The sequence below is a fragment of the Chelon labrosus genome, assembly GCF_963514085.1.
Source record: "Chelon labrosus genome assembly, chromosome: 23".
In the NCBI taxonomy this organism is placed as follows: Eukaryota; Metazoa; Chordata; class Actinopteri; order Mugiliformes; family Mugilidae; genus Chelon; species Chelon labrosus.
Genome location: NC_140356.1, coordinates 19167863 through 19189323, shown reverse-complemented (window position 1 = coordinate 19189323; position 21461 = coordinate 19167863). Strand labels below are relative to the sequence as shown.

Here is a 21461-nt window from a genome sequence, read left to right as displayed (position 1 = left end):
TGTGAAACTAAACTGAAGTCAATGTATTCTGTACTTGTCAGAAAACCATGAAGTGATCCAAAACAAAAGATAAAATGTGGAGAAAACAAAAATTAGCCGTCTTAATGTACCACTCTCTACTACAGCAGTGAAGTTTTTCTACATTTCTGTATAAAAATTAATCAGAACATCAGCGGATTTTCACACAGGTCCTGAAAGTACCCAAAGAGAACCCAATCAGACAAATATTATACTTTGGTATCTGTTTATTAATTACAAATGTGAGAAAACCCACCAACATCTCAGAACTGAAGCAATGAAGCTAAAATTCCTCCAAGCTGCTGTAGACGACTGTTCAGCAGTTACCGGAAATTACAGTAGACACTGAAAGCAAGGTTTCCCATACTTTCGCACCTCATAGATATGTACAAATGATTAATTTTCTTGAATAATTAAACATAAACACATAAACATTTCTGTTTCATTTATTTGACTGGGTTCTCCGCCAATGTTTTGAGTCATTTTTATGCAGAGATTTGAAAATTCGGAAGGGTGACCTTTAAACGGCACTGTAACTGTGGCACGGCAAATGGTATTTTTTATTTAAACACAAACCAAATCATGTTTGTTGCATATAATGAATGAAATTAGTACTAACATCGTGTAGGACGTCATCATCACTTGCATACGTACCCCAGAAAAGCTGCGTGCTGTTATCTTTCTTTTAACCACAAGAGCAGCTGCTTCATATCTCGACTGTTTGTCCGTCCATGGGCCTTTGCTTGTGCGTAGGATTATACATTTCACATGTGTTTGTATTTGTGTTTGTGTGTGTGTACTCTGTCCGCTCAGGAAGTGTAGAATTCACACGAGAATTTGTTGCCCCTTAAAGGTCGTTGTGAATGTGTCCGACATTTTCTCAGCCCCTCTGTGAAAGCTCCTCTTCCTGTCTCATCCCTGTGGGGAGACCCTATTGTCCAGACGGTCCTCCACTAATTAGGGAGCTGGAGGAGTTGAGTATGTCGTGACTTTTCCCTAGTAAACATTGTCCTTGTTGACTTGTCAGTGTAGGGTTTTATCAGCTAGCGATTGGCTATGTTTGCATGGACGATATTTGTGATTGAAATCAGCATGTCTGTGAAGGTTCTCAGCTGTCCAGGTCATGGTATATCCAGAAAGCAGGCTGAAACAAGGACAGCTGGACTTGTAGGGTTTCTTGAAGATGTTTCATCCAAGTCTTCAGTTCTAAAAGACTGGCGGGGAATCTCGTGGTCTCAAGGTTGTTCACACTTTGGGAATGGAGTCTCTGGCCAATAATGGGCCTTTAGGGTACCATTCACTGGGGAAGGAAAACAAGAATAAAACAGTTTCCTCCGGTAAATATCTGGCTGGCAACGCACCCTTGTCAAGCGAGTTTCAGCTGGGCAACACCAGCAGATGTACCTATTTAAATCCCAATTCCACACCAGTCTTTTAGAACTGAAGACTTGGACGAAACAGCTTCAGTCAACTCTACAAGCCCCACTGCTGTTGTTTAAGCTTTTTTTCTGTTGCATATGCCATGATCTGGATCTGGAATTTGACTCGCGTTGCTCACAGCAGAAAGGAGAAGGTTAACTTTTGTGACAAAAAATCATTTAAATCAGTGGTGGAGATTAAAAACACATCACCTGAAACATTAGCCTGCAAAAGTGCAGAAAGATAATTTGGTAATTGCTGTGTGACAAACTTTGTGCAGCAATACCAGTAACTAAAACTTTCCAGTAACTGCTGATCTGTCGTCTACACAGTCTGGAATAGAACCACTTCACTTCTGAGATGTTGGTGGGTTTCCTCACGTGAACTGCTTGCTTCAGGTCCTTCCACAACATTTCTATTGGATTAAGGTCAGGACTTTGACTTGGCCGTTCCTAAACATTCATCTTGTTCTTCTTTAACCGTTCTTTTGTAGAACCACTTGTGTTCTTGGGCTCGTTGTCTTGCTGCATGACCCAGTTTCTCTTCACATTCAGCTCATGGACAGATGTCCTGACATTTTCTTTCAGGATTCACTGGTAGAATGACATTTTTCACAATCGAACATTATTAACAAAGTGACTCTGCTGGAAACAAAACGAGAAGACATTTTTACCCAACTTTATCTCCAACACTGAATTCAGTGTTAATAGAAGATGTTGACCAAGATGGGGCCACATTTTCAACGTTGCTATCTACAGTGACTTCAGCTTGGTTCATTTTTTCAGTTTGAACAGCTGGTTGTTTTACTACCTCCATGTTTCTCCAGAGAAATACACCTGGATTAGACTGGTGGTTATATGAAATATATTTTCACCCTCTCTGTTATTTACAACCATTCAGAATAATTTTCTGCAGCTGCTGCATTTTCTTTCAAATAAATCACTTTTGATTATTCAGCACTGACCCCCAGTGAAACTCCACATTATCTTGTTTTTATGTTTCACTCCTAATTGTAAATATCTCCTCCGTCTCTTCTCCGTGGCAATATCTAATCTTGGTTTCCATTTTTGTACCTCATCCTGCTTATAACAATCTTCAGTGTTTTCTTAGTAACCATGACATATTTGTTTATACTGTTTGATGGCTGGATGATAATTACACTGGGGGAGCTGGGGTTAAATAGAGTCCTAGCAGGAAGGACGCATGTAGGACAGGGGTTAGACACAAAGGTCTGTCACATGTTTCTCCGCTGTTGGTCGGTTCTTTTATTTTCTGGACATTCATTGCAGTGAAAATCTGGCATCGCTGACACCAGTGCCATTGTAAACTACAGATTGGATGCAACCGCCTTCATCAAAGAAACTCGCCAAAAACTGCACGCAACAACTTGTATTGCAACAATCATTTATCTGTTTATATTGAGAAAACCTATATTAGTCCCACAATGGGGAAATTGCAATAGTGGGGGGAGGAAAAGGGGAAGAAAAACAAGAGGAGAGGGGAGGATAAAAAAAGCAGCTCCCAGACTACACTCATCTGGGGGATTATATAAAGCTCAAGTACAATTCTCTCCATGTTTGAGACTAAATATTTACTTAATTTTAATCTGAATGGTTTTAGACCCCCCTTGCAGACAACGAAGCAGAAAGAAGTCACAGCAGTTTGAATTCACTGTTGTAGAAATCAGACATTGGTTTATGACTAGTTTTCAATCCAGTTAGTTTTTATATTATCACTTGATATCTAAAATATATATAAAATATATAAAACTCAGATCATTAAAATCGGATGTTTCCCACAGTGCGTATTTGAAGCAACTATTAACATTGATAATCCCCTGTTTGCAGAATCTTTAAGAATAAGAATAAGAATAAGAAAAACCTTTATTAGCCCCGGAATTGGGAAATTGCAGTTCACAACAGCTTACAGAAAATGCAGAATAAAAAAATAACAAGAGCAAAAAGAGTAGCTATAACAGATAAATAAACAGGTATTTTTTAGCAAGGTATTTTTGTTCCATGCACGCCTAAAGGCGGTATTATATTTATATGATATATAATGAATTCCACACTAGTGAGCCTGCATGAGCAACAAAATCTTAATATTGTTTACCCAATGTTGTTGGGTAAACTTGTGTTTTTGAAAGTCTCATAGCCTCAGTCTAACGGAAGGAAATATAAATGCTGGCGTCATCTGCAAAAAAAATTACATTCTGAATGTCTAGATTCAGTTTTGAACCTTAACAAATTTCGAATTACCGTTCTAAAGCCCCAACTACATGATCGCGTTTAAAGGAATGTGGGGACATTAAACCAGACTATAGTGAATCTGAAATAAAAGGTCATTGTGCATTTTGTAGGAAATTGTGTTATCCAGATCGGCGCTCTATAGTCAGATGATTGCATATATTTGTTTAAATTCTCAGCCTGTTCTACAGTTCAACTTTTTAAGAATACAGTCAGGACACTGGTTGGTCTTCACACAAAACAAAGCTGCAGCATGTATCCTTGTTGTGAATTTTTTCTCAGAATTGACCAAAACGAACTCTCCAGAAACTGAGAAATGTGTCACAGATTGTCATTCGGTTTGGGATCCCCCTTACCACGAAACACAGCATGTGTTCCGGTTTGTGTAATCTCAGCAGCGGTTGCTGCAGTGAACTCCCTGTTAAGATTTCTTAAACTCTGGGTCAAGACATAATACAGGTCATGGTATTTGCTCTGGTCGGTTTGCACATAACAAGAAAACAGCACGTACTCATGTTGCATAACGGAAATTTACAGTCAAAAGTCACACTGCAAAAAAAAAAAAAAAAATGAATTCACAGCGTTACTCAAAGCTGCTTTTATGATCTTTCTGTTTTTTTCTTTAGGTGAGCAATGGATCCTTCACATGGGGAAACAATCTGGTGACGCTGGCAGACATCAACATCCGCATCCCCACTGGTAGGACTAAGATTTACACAAATACAGTAAATTGAGACATATCAATGTGGGAAAAAGTAATCCAAAAATTAACTTACCAGGAGGTCCAGATAACATGACATTAGTTAGTGTTTCTATTGCTAATTCTATCCGAATCTTTTCTCCAAGAGTTCTTATGGTTTAATAAAATTTGTACAATTGGATAAGACAGAAAAAAAAACTATATATAAAAAAAGAAAATAATGCACAGAACATGATAAAGGTACTGTTGTTTTCAGGTCCACACATTTTTTTGTTATTTCAAGTTTGCTTTTAAAACTAGAAACTAAAACAGGAAAAATAACTGCTATTTTATTTTTATTTATTTATTAATCCCAAAAAAGAGAAAGTTAATATAAGACTTAATTTTCTTTCTACTAATGTGATTTAAAAAATAAATGTGCAAAAAGTCAAGAACTGAAAAACAACACGTTTTCCTTCAAATCAGATCTTCAGATCAAATAATTGATTTAGTTTTTATTTTACAGTCTAAAACAAAACTCTAAATACCAAAAAAGTACAACGACCTTTTCAGAATATCATTTTCTTCTGGTGTAGCCCAAAACTTTAGGACTAAACTTGTTTTTACAATTAATTTTTGAAAACTAGTTAAGCCGATTAGTTGACTGGCGGTCACTGTGATTGTTAGCATCTGAATGAAGCACTCAGGCCTGCTCCTACGCAAAAAATTACAGGAACGGTACACCCCCTCCCCCCCCCGTCACTAAAATACCAAGAGTCAGGAGACCAGGTCATGTTGAGGGGGGTGTCAACAGATGGACCGTGTACTATGTCTCTCAAACTCTTCTCCTGGGAAGTGACTTGCTCGCAATCCCAGTCATGCTACTACTAAGACAAACAGGATTTGTTGTTCTGCCAAGTGCTGGTGTCATGTTATCTGGAGTGTGTACGTTGTCCGTGCTTCAATCTTTTATTTTTTTTTTTAATTGGGAGGATGTTTTAGTAAATGTGGAGTTAGCATTGAGTTTCAGCATGCGGTGTGGCTGGTTAAATTTAGAGGATAAGGAATGAATGAAGTCACTGCAGGGGTAGGGTTTCATGGGTCTGTGTTTGTTTTTAAGGAGCTTGGGTTGCGTGTTTGAAATGGACAAAAGAATTCACTTTCTTCACCTCATATTTTATGCTGATAAACGTTTTGACACACAAGCCAACGATAAACTTCTCCACCTTTTCCACTTGTTGCCGGCTCAGGTCAGCTGACGATGATTGTCGGCCAGGTGGGTTGCGGGAAGTCCTCCCTGCTGTTGGCCATGCTTGGTGAGATGCAGGCCGTTGATGGAAGAGTCTACTGGAGCAAGTAAGACGCCAAAACAACACTTTATATACAAAGGATGTCATGTCACATGGAGCCATTCAGGACCCGGACATATTTTAGTTCACCCCACATCTTACTACAAAGGGATCTGTAGCTTGTAACCTACACTATACAAGACTTTTATTCATGAAATCAAAGGTGTAAAACGGTCACATTCATATTTTCTAACATTTCAAATGAATATATTCTTGCTCAGTTGAATGTAATTGCTGCTCGAGAGCAGAGACACCATCACAGTGTCTGTGTCCATGGCAACAAACAAATGTACTGTCAAAAAACTTACATGCTTATAAATTACAACCAAAGGACCCTTAGTTATTGAATCAATATAGTTGAAAATATTGATTTAGCAATCAGAAAAACATATGCTCACATTGATTTACCCTGAGCATCATTTCATTGTAATGGATAACAGTCTAAAACTGCTACTATCCCTTTGCATCATGTAGCATTAAGATAAGAACAACATTTCTATTGCTTTAGCTTCATATTTAATCAGTTGCTAGAGTAGTAATGGAGTTCATATCCTCAATACCCTGACACTTTCATGCTTTTACTGGATCAATAAACCATTAAAACCAGTGAGTTACTTGTGTAACCCCGGCTCTATGAGTACCATAGGTGAGATATCTCACTGTGGGATGGAAACTGTCAGTGTATTAAGATGACTGCAGTGCTAGAAAAAGGTTGTGATGCTAGTTGCACAGTTTTAGAGCATTTCAAAGGTCTACTAGAGGAAAAAGTTGGTTTTAGGCAAATGGGAGTGGAATTTGTCATTATTAAAGTCGTGCATGATAATGCCAAGAGTGCATCTTTGCAATTTTAGGAAGAACTCTTAACTTCAGTTTCGTACATTTATTTATACCCGAAACCTGAGCTAAACACTATTTTGAGTTGTGGTAATATATATAAATATTCTGTTGCTGGCCTTTAGAAACCTCTGAAGTGTTTCCTGTCTTCAATCTGCTACCTTTGTTCAACATTTTCTGCACACATAGTTCTTAGACTGCAGGTTAGAGATGCACATCTGTTTCTGCACACTAACCTTTTGTATGCATCTTTGGATGTATGCGTGTTTGTGTATGTGTGTGTGTTTTTTTCTATCACTTTCCCCTCCTGCCTTCTTGCCAAATCAGGCAGCCTGATTGTGAGATGATCAACGAGGGGAGCATAAGGTACTTTCTCTCTGGTCTTACTAAAACAGGCATTTACTTAATAGTAGTAGTAATAGTAGTCATTTAGACGAGGTTAACCTCATGCATAAATGCATGAATGCCCTGGGCAAATGAGAAAGCATTAGAAAGTGATTTCAGCATGGCCACCAACTCTTGAAGCTTGATTTCCAAGATATTTTCCAAGATTTTGCTGCTGATGTTTAGGATAACAAGGTAAGACAGGAATACCCCCAGAAGTTTAAACAAGTTCTTATACATTGACCTGTTGGTCAATGTAGCCAGTAAGTGATGACAACACAGGCATTTGTAGGTCTATATTGATGTCAGTCTGGTAATAGCAATCATGTTTTAGCAATGGCTAAAGTTCTCGTCCTGTAGGTGGTCACTAATGTATGCTAAGTATGTATGCTAATTAATGGCAGAATATTGTTAAAGACGTTTTGTCCTAACTTTTGTTGCATAGTATAATTTGGTAAAAGTTCGAAGTTTGAAAGGGTTTCTTCAGTCATACTTTAAAATAGGTTTTTATGAGAAAATGTTCGAATAAAATGTTGAAAGATCAATGGTTAATGGTAGGACTGTCAACTCACACACGTTTTGTTATTATGACCTGTGCCTGACTGTACTCAGGAAGTGATCAAAGCAGCAGTAACACCGTGGAAAGCAAGCAGAGTCTAAAGTGCAGTCATAGTAAATACTTTTAGCATCAAAACTGCCACAAAAAAAAGAAGAAGAAGAATGCAAACAGGAAAAGATTAGCTTCATTTTCAAAGTCCTGCCAGATGCTTCTCTCGACAAGAACAATGTTATCTGCATTAGCTGTCAACGTAAACTGAGTTACTACAGGATTAAGAAGGTGGATAAATTGCAATGGAGACACCTGGACAACAATATTCTGGACGGTATTTGTCACTGTTTTGCATGGTGGCAGTAATATATTTGCAGACAGTAGTATATTTGTTGAAAAATATCCCTTTAAGGTACATTTAAATGTGCGATTAATTAATCGCACATAGAAATTAAACTATCGAAATGGTGCGATTAATCGCGATTAATTATTAATCTATTGACGGCCCTATTTAAAAGTTATTTTTATCATTAAGTGATAGGTTAACCAAAAGATTTATCAAGTTTCTGAGACAAAAAAGTATGTGTTTGTTTCAGCCCTACTTGTGAACCAGCTTTGGTCCAGTTTCAGCTTCAGACTTTTGAAATCTTTTCTGACACATTTCTTCTGACGTCAAATGTAACAGCAGTTGAGCTGAGAGAAGACATTTTTCTGTTCCCCGAAAGAAGAATATCAGGTGTTTAATCTTGCAGTTTCTGTATTTGTATAAGTTCTCTAGGCTTTCTGAGTTTATTCTCACACACACACCCTCTGTAACATAAAATATGAGACATCATTGTCGAAGAAGCCACAAAACTTAATTATCGCAGACAAGACAATGACTCCATCACTTACATGGCCCTTGTTTTCTGGGTGGGAAGGTTAATCTGATTAACAGTTGGCAGGCTAAGATCATGTCTTCACTGTCTGCGGTTTGAAAGAAAAAGAAAGATCATTCCACTTTCTCTGCATTTCTGCCTTTTGTCTTCTTTCATTTTCACTCACAAACACAAATGTACAGCTGATTTGCGTAGGCTGATTCTATCACACTGACTTTGACAGTTGGTCAGGGACAGAGGAGTCTGAAGAAGACATCAGGAGGTACACGTTCTTCTTCTGGTCCCTCGCTTCCTGTTGCAGATCTCAAGTGACCTTCACCTCTCCGCCTTTTCCCCTCATCTGTCCTAACTCCATTTCTCCATTGTTTCTGTTGCCTCACTCAGAAGAAAGTACAGTTTTGCATCCAAAGAGGACTTCTTGCACTTTGTCAGGCTGCGATGTTCATGAACACATACATATACCGACCAGCCACAACATTATGACCACTGACAGGAGAAGTAAAAAACATTTTAACTATTTTGTGACAATTTAATGTTCTACTGGGAAACTTTTGGACCTGGCATTCATTGGTGTGGATGTTACTTAGACATGTAGCACCCACCTAGACCAGACCAGGCACCCCCACCCCATAGCAATGACACTCCTTGATGGCAACAGCCATCCCCAGCAGGATGCAGCCTGACACAGCCACACACACAAAAACACTTTAGGAACAACTAAAAAAAAAAACATGAAGAACAGCACAAGGTGTTGACCTGGCCTCCAAATTCACTAGATCCCAAACTGATCAAGTATCTGTGGGATGTTTTGTCACAGCTGCTTTCAGGTGGTCGTAATGTCGTGGCTATACATTAGATTTGCAGCTTTATTTATTGTTTTTACAGTGTGATATTCCACAATTCTTAATACTTCTTTACATATCATCTCTCAAGGCCAAAATGCAGCACAAAACTCAAAAATATTAACGTTTGTTTTAAAAGAAATGGGAAGTAAAATAATAAGCACGATAAAACAGTACTTATTTATCTATGTCTGTCATGAAATTCGGTTTAAAAATCATATTTTGAAGCTACCTTATGCTAATGTGTGTGTTCAGGAGCATCAGCCTTCAGTACGGTGTACTATCTTCTACCCATCGTGTCGCTCTTCGTTCCCCGAGGATGTCATTTGCATTTGTGCTGATCTGATCCTGGAGTGGTTTGTGCTTTTAATGCTGGGAGTCACTAACTCCAAAAAAAAATCATTCTCAGTCTCATCACACTAATCATTCAACAAGTTTTAAATTATATCTAAGTGACAAATAGCACCAGGTTAATACTTGACTCCCAGCAGAGCGCTACAGTGGTTGTCGTCTGGTCTTTTTATTTATTCGTTTGTGGTGCCGTAGTTGGTGTCGTTGATTATTTGCAGATCATCCTTAACCCTGATCCATGATCCATGTTTATCCCTCATATCTGATAAAAATGATGTGTTGTGGACGTTGCGGTGGAATTTGATAGCTCTCTAGACATAATCCTCCATCTCGTACATCTCTTCTTCTTTTTTATATGTTTTATGTTTTTGGTGTTGCATTCATAAAGATGATTAGAGCAGGAGTATTGATCTGATATCAGCTCTAACTGTAAGAAATACTACCAGTTAATGACATACTGTAAAATCATCTTCCTAATCTTTTCAATAGCCAGATATTTCATTCTTATATACTTAATCATTTATCTGGTAATTGTGCTTATAAGATGCAAAAAGGGTTGATGGCTTTGTTTACATGGACGCTAGTATTCCTCTTATAATCAGAATAAAAATGCCTCATAATCAGATTCAGAGGGGTGAGGAGTTTCCAGGAGGGACAGAAACATGGAGGTAGAACAACAAGATGAACCAAGATGGAATCCATGTGGACAGAGACGTTGGAGACGTGGAGACATGTTGGTCGCCTTCTAAGACTCCCTAACCCTACACATTCAGGACTGGAGGAGGACATGGAGGAGAACATGGAGGAGGAGATACTTCTAATATTTTATCATCTTCTCCTCCTCCTCATTCTTCTACCTCCTTCAACTCCTCCTCCTTTCCCTCTTCCCTCCCCGTTCTTCTCCCATCTTCTTGTTCTCTTTCCTCCTCCTTCTACTCCTCTTCCTCCTTCTTCTCTTTCCTCCTCGTTCTTCTTCTTTGACCTTCTTCTTCTTCTTCCTCCTCCTCATTCTTTTTCTGCCTTCTGGTTCTTCTCTTTCCTCCTCCACCTCTTCCTCCTCATTCTTCTTACTCCTTCTCGTCATATTATGTCTTTTTCTTCTCCTTCCGCCTCTACCTCCTTCTTCTTCCTCCTTCTCTTCTTGTTTTTTCTTCTTCCTCTTCCTCCTGTTTGCAAAGACGAACCAAGCTGGAATTCAACGTTGGCGACATGGAGACATCTTGGTCTTCTTCTACTCTAGACTTTCAGGAGTGCAGATAAAGTTAGACAAGAACTTGATGCTCCACAGCAGCAGAAACGCTTTGTCAGTGGAGTTCTTTAGTAGATTGTAAATAATTTTATATAATCTTCTTGTGGGTGTTTTAAAGCATGTAGACAAATATATCAGAACAGATGGTTTTGTTTAGGTTCCATGTGAACAGTTAAGGTGGACTCTCTGATCAGAATTTCAGATGTCCATGCAAACGGAGCCAATAAAGTGAACACTTCTTTAACCAGAAATAAAACTGGTTAAGCAAATATCAGTGGAAGGAACCATCTGTAGTGATCATGAAGCTGACCGGTGGTGGTAGATCAGCACTCCTGCTCTCTGAAGCTTTATGAATACCGGACCTGCAGTTCTCACCTGGTATATCTGTTTTACCTCTGTTTCCCGCGATGCACCTGCCCAGCAAGAACAGATACTCTGTGGCCTACGCCGCCCAGAAGTCCTGGCTGCTCAACGCTACGGTGGAGGAAAACATCACGTTTGGCAGCCCTTTCAACAAACAGAGGTTGGAGAAATCAAAAATAAAAAGCCCACAGCGCACGATTACAGCAGGTCCCTGGAACGCTTTTGAATAACTTCTTTGCTCGTTGTGTTTTTCAGGTACAAAGCAGTGATTGACGCCTGCTCTCTGCAGCCAGACATCGACCTATTGCCTTTTGGAGACCAAACAGAGATTGGAGAGAGGGTATGCATGTGTTTAACTTACTGCTAAATACATGTTAACAGCGATTTATAGCTTAGCGTAGCCAGAATCAATTAATATTTCATTATGCAGCGTGTTTCTGCAATAACTTGTGCACTCCAGACTCAAAAAGGAGTACGTTCATCTGGCTTGCAGGCTTGACTATTTATGATTATCGAATGGTTCGAGTGAATGCATTCAGAAGATTGTGTCTTTGAATGTCCTGCAAAACATTTTTGATGATATCTTGTTTCTTCATCAGGGCATCAATCTGAGCGGAGGCCAGAGACAGAGAATCTGTGTGGCCAGGGCTCTCTACCAAAACACCAACATTGTCTTCTTGGTGAGCTGAACCTTATTCATGTTTCTGAACACGTTTTGCACATCCTGACCCTACTTTTCTACAAGATTGATCGTATCACTCAGCTCTCTCATTGCACATGTTGGCCATTGGGATGAGGAGTTGCCTGTGTCTTCCTCACCCCCTCTTCTATGGCGTCATGCGTTTATCTCTCCGAGCGGTTGCGTAATTTCCTGTTGCCGCCGTGGAACTTTAATTCGTTGAGAGCTCTTACTGGCATTCTTTTATACACCCATGACACGTTGTAATGTCTGGAAGTGTGAAAATCACCGCATGACGAGGAGGGAATGTTTTCCTTTAATTAACTTTATTTCAACTGCGAGAGAGCAGCTGCTTGTGCTTTTCATATCTGATCTCCGGAATTAAAGACACAACGTCATAGAAAAGGCGTCGAATAATGATAATGGTCTCCATTAGTGCTCTATAGAACACACACTGAGCTGGACAGACATTTGGCAGACGCTGTTATTCAGAGGAACCTACTGGTTGCTAAGGGTTCATGAACATGTCAACATTTAGCTGCGATGATAAGGTGACAAATTGTCAAAGGTTGTCCAAAATATTTATTAGCTTTGAATCGAAACTTACCAACTTACACAAGATATATTTCAAACCAAAAGAAGCAAAGAGTCTTGTTTTTTCTCGCCTCCTTGACGTCCATCTCTTGCACATATCCCAGGACGATCCGTTCTCGGCGCTGGACATCCACCTCAGCGATCACCTGATGCAAGAAGGAATCCTCAAGTTTCTGCAGGACGACAAACGGACCGTGGTCCTCGTCACCCACAAACTGCAGTATCTCATACATGCAGACTGGGTAAGACCTTCAGAGTCTGAAACCTGGAGTATCTGCACCAGTCGGACTAAAGATTACCTGAACGCCTGTCACTTTTTTTTTTTGCAGATTATAGCAATGAAGGACGGCTCCGTGCTGAGAGAGGGAACTCTGAAGGACATTCAGACCCATGACGTTGAACTCTATGATCACTGGAAAACGCTGATGAACAGACACGACCACGAGCTGGAGAAGGTAACATGGCATCTGACACCACGAGTCTGAACAGTTACCCAAACAGCTCCAAACACTTTACTAAGGCTTTACTGGTGTCTGCCTGTAGGACATACAGCAGGACAGTCAAACAACACTCGAGAGGAAGACTCTGAGGAGGGCTTTCTATTCCAGAGAGGCCAAGAACCAAGTAGACGATGAGGACGAAGGTAATGGGTTCTCTTTCTGTGTCGTCTTTCTGTGTGCTTCTGGATAATTTCTAGCCAAACTCCTTGACTTCTACGCTACAAACGCTAGCCCTTTCAAAGTTTCTCTCTGAAATGCAGTTGCAGATGGAAGTTTCTATCTTGACAAAGAATGATTTTACTCCAACAGAGGAAGAAGAGGAGGAGGAAGATGATGACAACTTGTCCACGACCACCAACAGACGATCAAAGATCCCATGGAAGGTAATCGGTTAAGGAAATATTTCCCACGGCAGACAAATTAATGTTGTTTTGTCTAACCAACAACTAAAATAATGACTCCTCCCTCGTGTCCTCAGATGTGCTGGTGTTACCTGTCCTCTGGCGGTTTCTTCATGGTCTTCCTCATGGTTTCCTCCAAACTCCTCAAACACTCGGTCATCGTTGCCATTGACTACTGGCTGGCACTCTGGACTTCCTCCAAGACCAATCAGAGCATGGACATAGGATCGGAACAGTCCAACGGAACTGGTGTGACCGACGGCAGCAACGCCACGCTGCCTACCCCTGGTACCCTGGAGGCCGAGGTAGAATATTGTGGGATTTAAATGGATTCATCCGCTGAAATCTATTTACCACCAACTCCCATTCTTGGGAATACCCTTGCGGAATGCATCACCAATAATGCATAACTGCTAATAATATTCCATAGCTGTGTATTTCAGAAATAATGCTCTTGTTTCTACCTTATAACTCGCAGAATGACTCCTACTATCTGCCAGTGTTTATTATCCTGTGTGCGGCTGGAATCACTTTGTGCCTCATCACCTCCCTCACCGTGGAGTTCCTGGGTCTTTCGGCAGCCACCAACCTTCACCACAACCTGCTGAACAAGATCATCCATGCGCCTATCAGGTACTCTCAAACACACAACTGTAACAGCTGTAGATAGATGAGGCGGAGATGCCTCCTGGGCTGAAAGACGCAGTTCCTCAAATGTCCACTTGCAAGTCCAGCAAGAACGCAGTTACGCCAAAACAAACATGGATCCCAACCAGCAGCGTTGGGGGTTTATGTGCTGTATTATTTGAGTTAAAAAGGAAAAGAAAAAACTGGAAAGAGCTCCTGGAGAAGAAGGTCTAGGGATTGTAAAGCATACTTTAGTTGAAACTGGTTATTAACTGCTTTATCTTTTTAAGAGAATCATGGTAAGAATCAATCTCTAGAGATGAAAAGTTAAGCCAACGCGTGGATGATGTTGCATCCATCTGGATGTCCTGTTACATCAATTTATGTTTTTTTTTATGTTTGAAAATGGTCAGAAGATGCCTTTACAGCACATATAACAAATCTGCCTGCGGGGGTTAATGTAAATGTTAGTTTTTGTACCTATTTACTTATTGAGATTCTCCGATTGGCTCAGTTTTAATAGTGCATTAGGTGCTGTATCTGTACTATAGGGATAGGAGGATCTTTAATTGCCGTGGTACATTTTTACCTCTGACAAAAGCCCCATCTCCAAGGAAACGGTGAACAAAGTACAAGAAAAGCAGCATTACTGTCTCAGTTATCACTCTGTCTGCTTCCACCTACTTCATGTTTTTGGGAGGCTGGAAAGGTCAGATGTTACACAACCACTCTTTAAATGTCAAAGCCGAGAAAAAAAACAAAAACAAATTATGTTATTTAGGTTTTATTTAACACAATGTTCGGCCCATCTCTCCTCAGGTTCTTTGACATCACTCCTTTGGGTCAGATTCTCAACAGATTCTCAGCTGACACCAACATCATTGACCAGGTAAACAGACGAACGGTGGATCACAGCGTTGTCCGCATAACATCCACGTGAACATGAAATCTTGGGGACGTCTCGAGGGAATTTCTCCAAATTTGGCCGAAATGTTAAATTCGAAAAGAGGATGAACTTGATGATTGAAGTCCCTTTTGAACTCATATATTTGTTGGCAATGATACAAATGTCTAATAGGCTGAAATTGTGTAAAGACAACATTCTCAACCTCCCTGTTTCGTGATGAGCGACAAAAACACTTTCTACATTCCATGAAAATCTTCACTACTTAGAGAATAGTTGTGTTATGATAGTGTTGTAAGTAAACGACTTGTCTTTTAGCATATTCCTCCGACGCTGGAGTCTTTAACGAGGTCAACGCTGCTCTGTTTGTCCGCCATCGGGGTCATAGCCTCCATCACTCCAACTTTTCTGATCGCCTTGCTTCCCCTGGGTGTGGCCTTCTACTTCATTCAGAAGTACTTCCGGGTCGCCTCCAAGTAAGTCCACATTGTAGTTATTAGTTATAGTTAGTTATGTACTTATCATAATGTGAGTTATTAAACAAGTTAGGGAGACTAAGCCTCCATTTGGAGGTTTACCGGGCACTGCCAACTGGGAGGTGACCCTGGGGTAGAACCAGAATTCACCGAAGGGATTATTGATCTCGTCTGGTCTGGGAACGACTCGGGATCCCCCGGGAAAAGCTGGAATGTTTTGCTAGGGAGAGGGATGCGTGGAGGTCTCTGCTTAGCCTGGATGGATGGATTTTCTACGCTAGAACGCGTTATAACTCACTCACGTCATTTTGGCCAAATCTGAACGACTTAGTGCAGGTTTTTACATTTTGACCTTTGCAGAACAAATAAAGCAAGCTTACTTTGAAATGCATTACTTAGTATTAGACTGCCAAAAGATTATACTTTTAATTGCGATTGATAAAACGCGATTAATCGCATGATTTGCAAATGCAATTTAATAGCACGTTTTTTTTATATATATGTATATATCTGTTTTATATGCATCTGAAAGAAATATTTTTCTCTTGTCAACATCTCAGCTGCTCAGAAAGCTCCCTGCTCAGTTCATAACTCAGTTCACATTGATACTAAATCTCTTACGGGGCATATTTCAGTTGATACAGAGAAAAAACATCTGCACCAACAACCAATCAGGTCACAAGTATGTGACTTTAAGCAATGAAGGAATAGTTAACAAATGCCCTAATCTCTGTTAAGTGTTCGTCCAGAGAGACCCCAGACCAGCCTTCTGCCACAAAACATTTGTAGGCGAGGAAGATGGGAATGTTCTCGTTGATTCACAGTCAATATCAGACAGTTGTTATTAAATGTGAAAAACCTGTCTATACTTGCATTCAGTGTGCGTAAAAAGTTGATTTTTTTATTGTGAAAACTCTCAGAGACCTCCAGGACCTTGATGACTCCACACAGCTTCCTCTGCTCTGCCACTTCTCTGAGACGGCTGAAGGTCTCACCACTATAAGAGCGTTCAGGTACAAAACACATGCTAAATATGCATTAATATACTTGTATACCCTCTGCCAAGGATTTATTTTCACTCATGTTTTCAGCTGTCTAATGGCTTCTTCTTAACTTTTGCATGCACATTTTTATCCTTTGTGTCATTCCTCACCCAACCCTTATTCCACATTCAGTCTTAGCTTAATTTTTACTTTACTATTACGAAAAAGTGTGCCCCCAGAATGTGACATTGAAATCTGTGGTTGCTCCCAGAGAAACCGATTCAAATTGTACCACTTTACTCCAAAATTTGAAATAACGTGCCTTAAACTTGTGGTTATGACATGGGAAGCCGGGTAACTTAAAGGGGAACTCCGGCGCAAAATGAACCTGGGGTTAATAACACATGTGTACCGAGTTCGACCGTTCTCTGGTATTTGTTTTCATGCATTTGTTTTGTTAGTCAAATGTGACCAGTTTTCTTGCAAACCGCTATTTAGCGTATAACGCTAGCCTTCGGGGCACACCTACACATAAAAAGAAACCGCTATTTCTATACCACTAACAAGGCTCACAATATCACCACACTTACACGGTAGCATAACAAGGGTCTCTACATGTAAACCGAAGCATTGAGAACTTTGCAAGTATACAGGCAGTTTATTAAAAAAGGGATACAGTACCGTTCGCGTCTGGCTCGCCTATCCAGGCGGGCGCCATCTTGGGGAAACTTAACTGTCTGTTGCCGGAAGAAAGCACTGAGAGCACTGAACGAAGAGAGTTCAGTTTCCCCAAGATGGCGCCCGCCTGGATATGCGAGCCAGACGCGAACGGTACTGTATCCCTTTTTTAATAAACTGCCTGTATACTTGCAAAGTTCTCAATGCTTCGGTTTACATGTAGAGACCCTTGTTATGCTACCGTGTAAGTGTGGTGATATTGTGAGCCTTGTTAGTGGTATAGAAATAGCGATTTCTTTTTATGTGTAGGTGTGCCCCGAAGGCTAGCGTTATACGCTAAATAGCGGTTTGCAAGAAAACTGGTCACATTTGACTAACAAAACAAATGCATGAAAACAAATACCAGAGAACGGTCGAACTCGGTACACATGTGTTATTAACCCCAGGTTCATTTTGCGCCGGAGTTCCCCTTTAAGGGGTAAATTATGCATTATACAAATTATGCATAAATAACAACAAAGACCATAATCTAAATCTGCACCATGATTCAAAATGCAAACTCAAGTCTAAAGCACCAACTAAAAACAAAAATATGACGCCACATGAGGGGAAAGCTCAGCTAATAAAACTCAGGCAGTTTGGATGACGCCCAAAATGGTCCCCATAGACCAGATTGTGCCTTCTTGCTCAAATATCAAGTTGTCCTTGCTTTCGGCGTTCTTTTGGACATACAGCGACCTGGATGACTGAAAACCTTCACAGACGTCTTTCTCAGCCTTTATACCTCCCACTCGGGATTTACTCACTTTTGGAGAAAGCATCTAGTGGACATTATAGGAACTGCAGTCGTTGACGCTTCATTTTCAGCCCTGGAGGTTTTTCCCGTTTGTCGAGGTCAATTCATAGCTTCTTGTTTCCACATTTCAAAATGTTGCTGATGACTTTCATCCCAGCATCTTTCATAGATTCTTCTGATAACCCACTCCAACATCTAATAATGTTTATTAGGCCTCAGTGAAAGTAGCTTCACCGCTGGAATCCGATGAAGCATCTTCTTGTATTTCTGTCTTCACCCTCTTTCCCATCGTCGGCATAATCCAACATTAAACAGCTCTCACGCTTTTTCCTCCTCTCTTCCCTGAGGACTTCCTCTTCCTCTCACACACACACAAATATACAAACACAGACAGACTCACATGCAGAAACAGTGAATCTGGTGTTGAGACAGATTCTTGGCAATCATCGGATGGTTCCCATTATCATTATCCACTGGTCTCTGTCCAAACCTCGACTGGTTTAGATGGCAGTGATTTACTACTGAATACAAACACAGATAAAAACCTGGAGCTTGGGCAGAATGAATAACAGTACAACTATTTCTTTTTATTTTATTTAATAAAGCTGTTTATTGATTTTTTGTTTCCCGTTTGCAATGTATTTATTGTGTGTACTGCATTTCATAAATTAAATTTTGAGGTTGGGTAGATGATGTGTCTGCTAGGGATCTAATGATAAAGTCTATGCATTTCAGACACGAGGCTCGTTTTAAACAGCGCATGTTGGAGCTGACGGACACCAATAACACCGCCTACCTGTTTCTGTCCGCTGCCAACCGCTGGCTGGAGGTTCGAACGGTGAGATAATCCCTATATATTCTATGTTTGACTGGACATAAAGAGATGTAAAGGCATTTTGAATGATTATGCTCTCCATTCTCTGTGCAGGACTACCTTGGAGCAGTGATAGTTCTGACGGCTGCAGGCGCCTCGATGTGGGATTTAGGTTATGGTCTGAACTCCTCAGGTCTGGTGGGCCTCGGCCTCACCTACGCCCTCACTGTGAGTTTCCATCAACATCTTATCAACCAGTCCATCTGCTAAGACTCTAAAGTGGCCCATTTTAGTCTGTGCTTATATATACGATATATTTTCAACACTTGGAGTTGCCCCGCAAAGTCAGAGGCCATGGTGCTCTGCCGGAAAGCTTTGGATTGTGCAGCCAAGGTTAGTTACTGCCCCAAACGAAGGAGTTCAAGTATCTCAGGGTGTTGTTCACATGCTGTAAGGCAAAACTTTTAATTTATTGGTCCAACCCTCACCTATGGTCATGACCTTTGGGTAGTGACCGAAAGTATGGCACAAACTTCCAGTCGTAAGGGGTCAGTTGAGATGGTTCGGGCATCTGTCTCCCTTTGGAGGTTCACCCAGCACAACCAGCTGGGATGTGACCCCGGGGTAGACCCAGACTTCACTGGAAGGATTATATATCTCTTCTGTTCTGGGAACCCATTCAGGATCCCCCAGGAAGAACTGGAATGTGTGGCTAGGGAGAAGGACGTCAGGAGTTCCCTGCTTAGACTGGATGGATGGGCTTTCTACTCTACCCTGAACTACCTAGCGCAGCATTTTACATTTTGACCTCTGCAGAACAAACGAAGCAAACTTACTTTGAAATGCATTGCGTATTAATTGCATAATTCATGCAATTTTTAATATATATGTTTTCTAGGTAAATGGAAGAGATATTTTTCTCTTATCAACATCTCAGCTGCTAAGAAAGCTCCCTGCTCAGTTCATAACTTATTGCACATTGACATTCTGCTTTCTTTCCACAGCATTACTGTGGAACATTTCCTGATTTTAACAATAACAGAACATACACGTGTTTAAAAAAAAAAGAACTCTGCTGAAAGGAATTTGCGTTAACGTGTAAACTTTCACAGCCCTTCTTATTATGTAATGCATAAAGTGCAGCCTGGTGATCAGAGAGACAATCCTTTATACAAACATTTATGATATTTGGTCTCAACAGCAGCCGACATGTCCTCTTTCAAATTTTGTTGAGATCTCAGTGAAACCTAAACAACATCCTCTAATTCAACTGAGTATTGGGTCATTAAAATATAGAAGAAGCCATGACATGCTTTCAAGAAGACTAAAAAAAAAAAAAGTCCTGCTGCCTTTGCCTTAGCCTTGTTCTAGATACTTTGTTGGCGTGTGCACCACTTTAAGCTGTTTATTTAGTTTGCCTAGATGGTTTATTTCAACTGCAGCTTACGTTGTAGATATCAGCATTATTTCAGTAATGGATAAAACAGTCCAGCCTTCTTCTACATCTCTATTCAGGTCACTAACTACCTGAACTGGGTCGTGAGGAACCTGGCGGACCTGGAGGTTCAGATGGCAGCTGTGAAGAAGGTTAACAGCTTCCTCGGCACAGAGTCGGAGAACTACGAGGGATCTATGGGTACGTGACACACCGTACATCAGTGTTAACCTTAAATCCTGATGACACGTCTAATCCTGCAACGCTAAACTTGAGAAATTATGCCTCTTATAGTGTTTTTGCATTTTTATGATGACCTTGTAAAGCCTCAGAAGGCAAAGAAACCAATGAAAGGTGTCTCTTTAATACAAGAAAGCTTACACCTCGTAAAGTTGTATTAACGTTTGCAGTATTACACATATTTAGATAATAAATGTCACAAACTATACACACACCAGATCTCTATATGGTTTTGTTTGCCAGAGGAGTCAAACAGGATGTAACTGTACGGAAAGCGTGTTGATGGTGTGAATGTCTTCATGCGTGTGTAATAGTTTTATGCTTTGCTTATGAGTCCAGAAGCTGCCGTGTCTTAGGTTTATTGGGGATGTGCTGTTGCTATGGTACAAATACAAATTCTGCCGGAATCATTTTTCTATCCGGCGTTTAGCCATTATTTAATCAGCACGTTGAGATTACAGATACCTAACCAAACTCAAGCAAACCAAACAGATTTCATTTCTTTCAAAAAAAAAAAAAAAAAGAGTGACCTGCCAAAGAACATTTCGTCAAGGCAGCTACGGTATTTTGGGAAACACTACAAAAACAATTCCAGAGCTTGACGAATGCGTAGAAGAAACGGAGAATGAAAAGAAGAGTCTCATATCATTAATTTCCTCTTAATCTCGTCTTACAGTAAATAACCCATGATTCCATGAAAAAAGTATAAATTTAAAGATCACGTGAATGACAGAAAACCCTCTCTGACATCATGGAAGCTTCCCGCAAATTGAAGAAAAGTTGAGAATCCTCCTCCTTGTGAGGCATAAACTACCAGAGTTCTGAAGAAATTCTTATCAGCTTTAACTGTCACGTCCAACTGGCAGCATTAGCAGTCTGTCTGTTTAACAAATATTCGCATGCCGATCAGCTACGCTGAAATTCCGAAATTTTGGAATATTATACCTGCTAACCATTTGCATGTTGAACTACAGTGAACATTAATAAAATCCTAAACTTTCAGAATAGTATACCTGCTATCCGTTAGCATTTCAGCATTGCCATTGTGAGAATACTGGTGTGCAGAAGTTAGCATTTCATCTGTGTTGAAATATGAGTAATGTGTCACACAGGCTCAACTTTAACATTGCATTCACGGTGTCCCACTAGCAGTCTGATTAGCAAATGCTAGC

General features: G+C 40.3%; 1 protein-coding gene across 1 annotated transcript in view; it reads left to right on the top strand.

Moving 5' to 3' along the window:
* The window catches only part of abcc9 (ATP-binding cassette, sub-family C (CFTR/MRP), member 9), a 52474-nt gene that overhangs the window by 16176 nt on the left and 14837 nt on the right, over positions 1-21461 (top strand). Inside the window, exons 16-31 of the mRNA XM_084573246.1 lie at positions 4310-4382; positions 5613-5718; positions 11221-11322; positions 11418-11502; positions 11762-11842; positions 12540-12890; positions 12979-13078; positions 13245-13318; positions 13414-13641; positions 13815-13969; positions 14783-14852; positions 15186-15343; positions 16264-16356; positions 18536-18638; positions 18729-18842; positions 20130-20250. Coding sequence (XP_084429372.1) covers positions 4310-4382; positions 5613-5718; positions 11221-11322; positions 11418-11502; positions 11762-11842; positions 12540-12890; positions 12979-13078; positions 13245-13318; positions 13414-13641; positions 13815-13969; positions 14783-14852; positions 15186-15343; positions 16264-16356; positions 18536-18638; positions 18729-18842; positions 20130-20250 — 2014 coding nt within the window. The remainder of the gene's footprint in view (positions 1-4309; positions 4383-5612; positions 5719-11220; positions 11323-11417; positions 11503-11761; positions 11843-12539; positions 12891-12978; positions 13079-13244; positions 13319-13413; positions 13642-13814; positions 13970-14782; positions 14853-15185; positions 15344-16263; positions 16357-18535; positions 18639-18728; positions 18843-20129; positions 20251-21461) is intronic.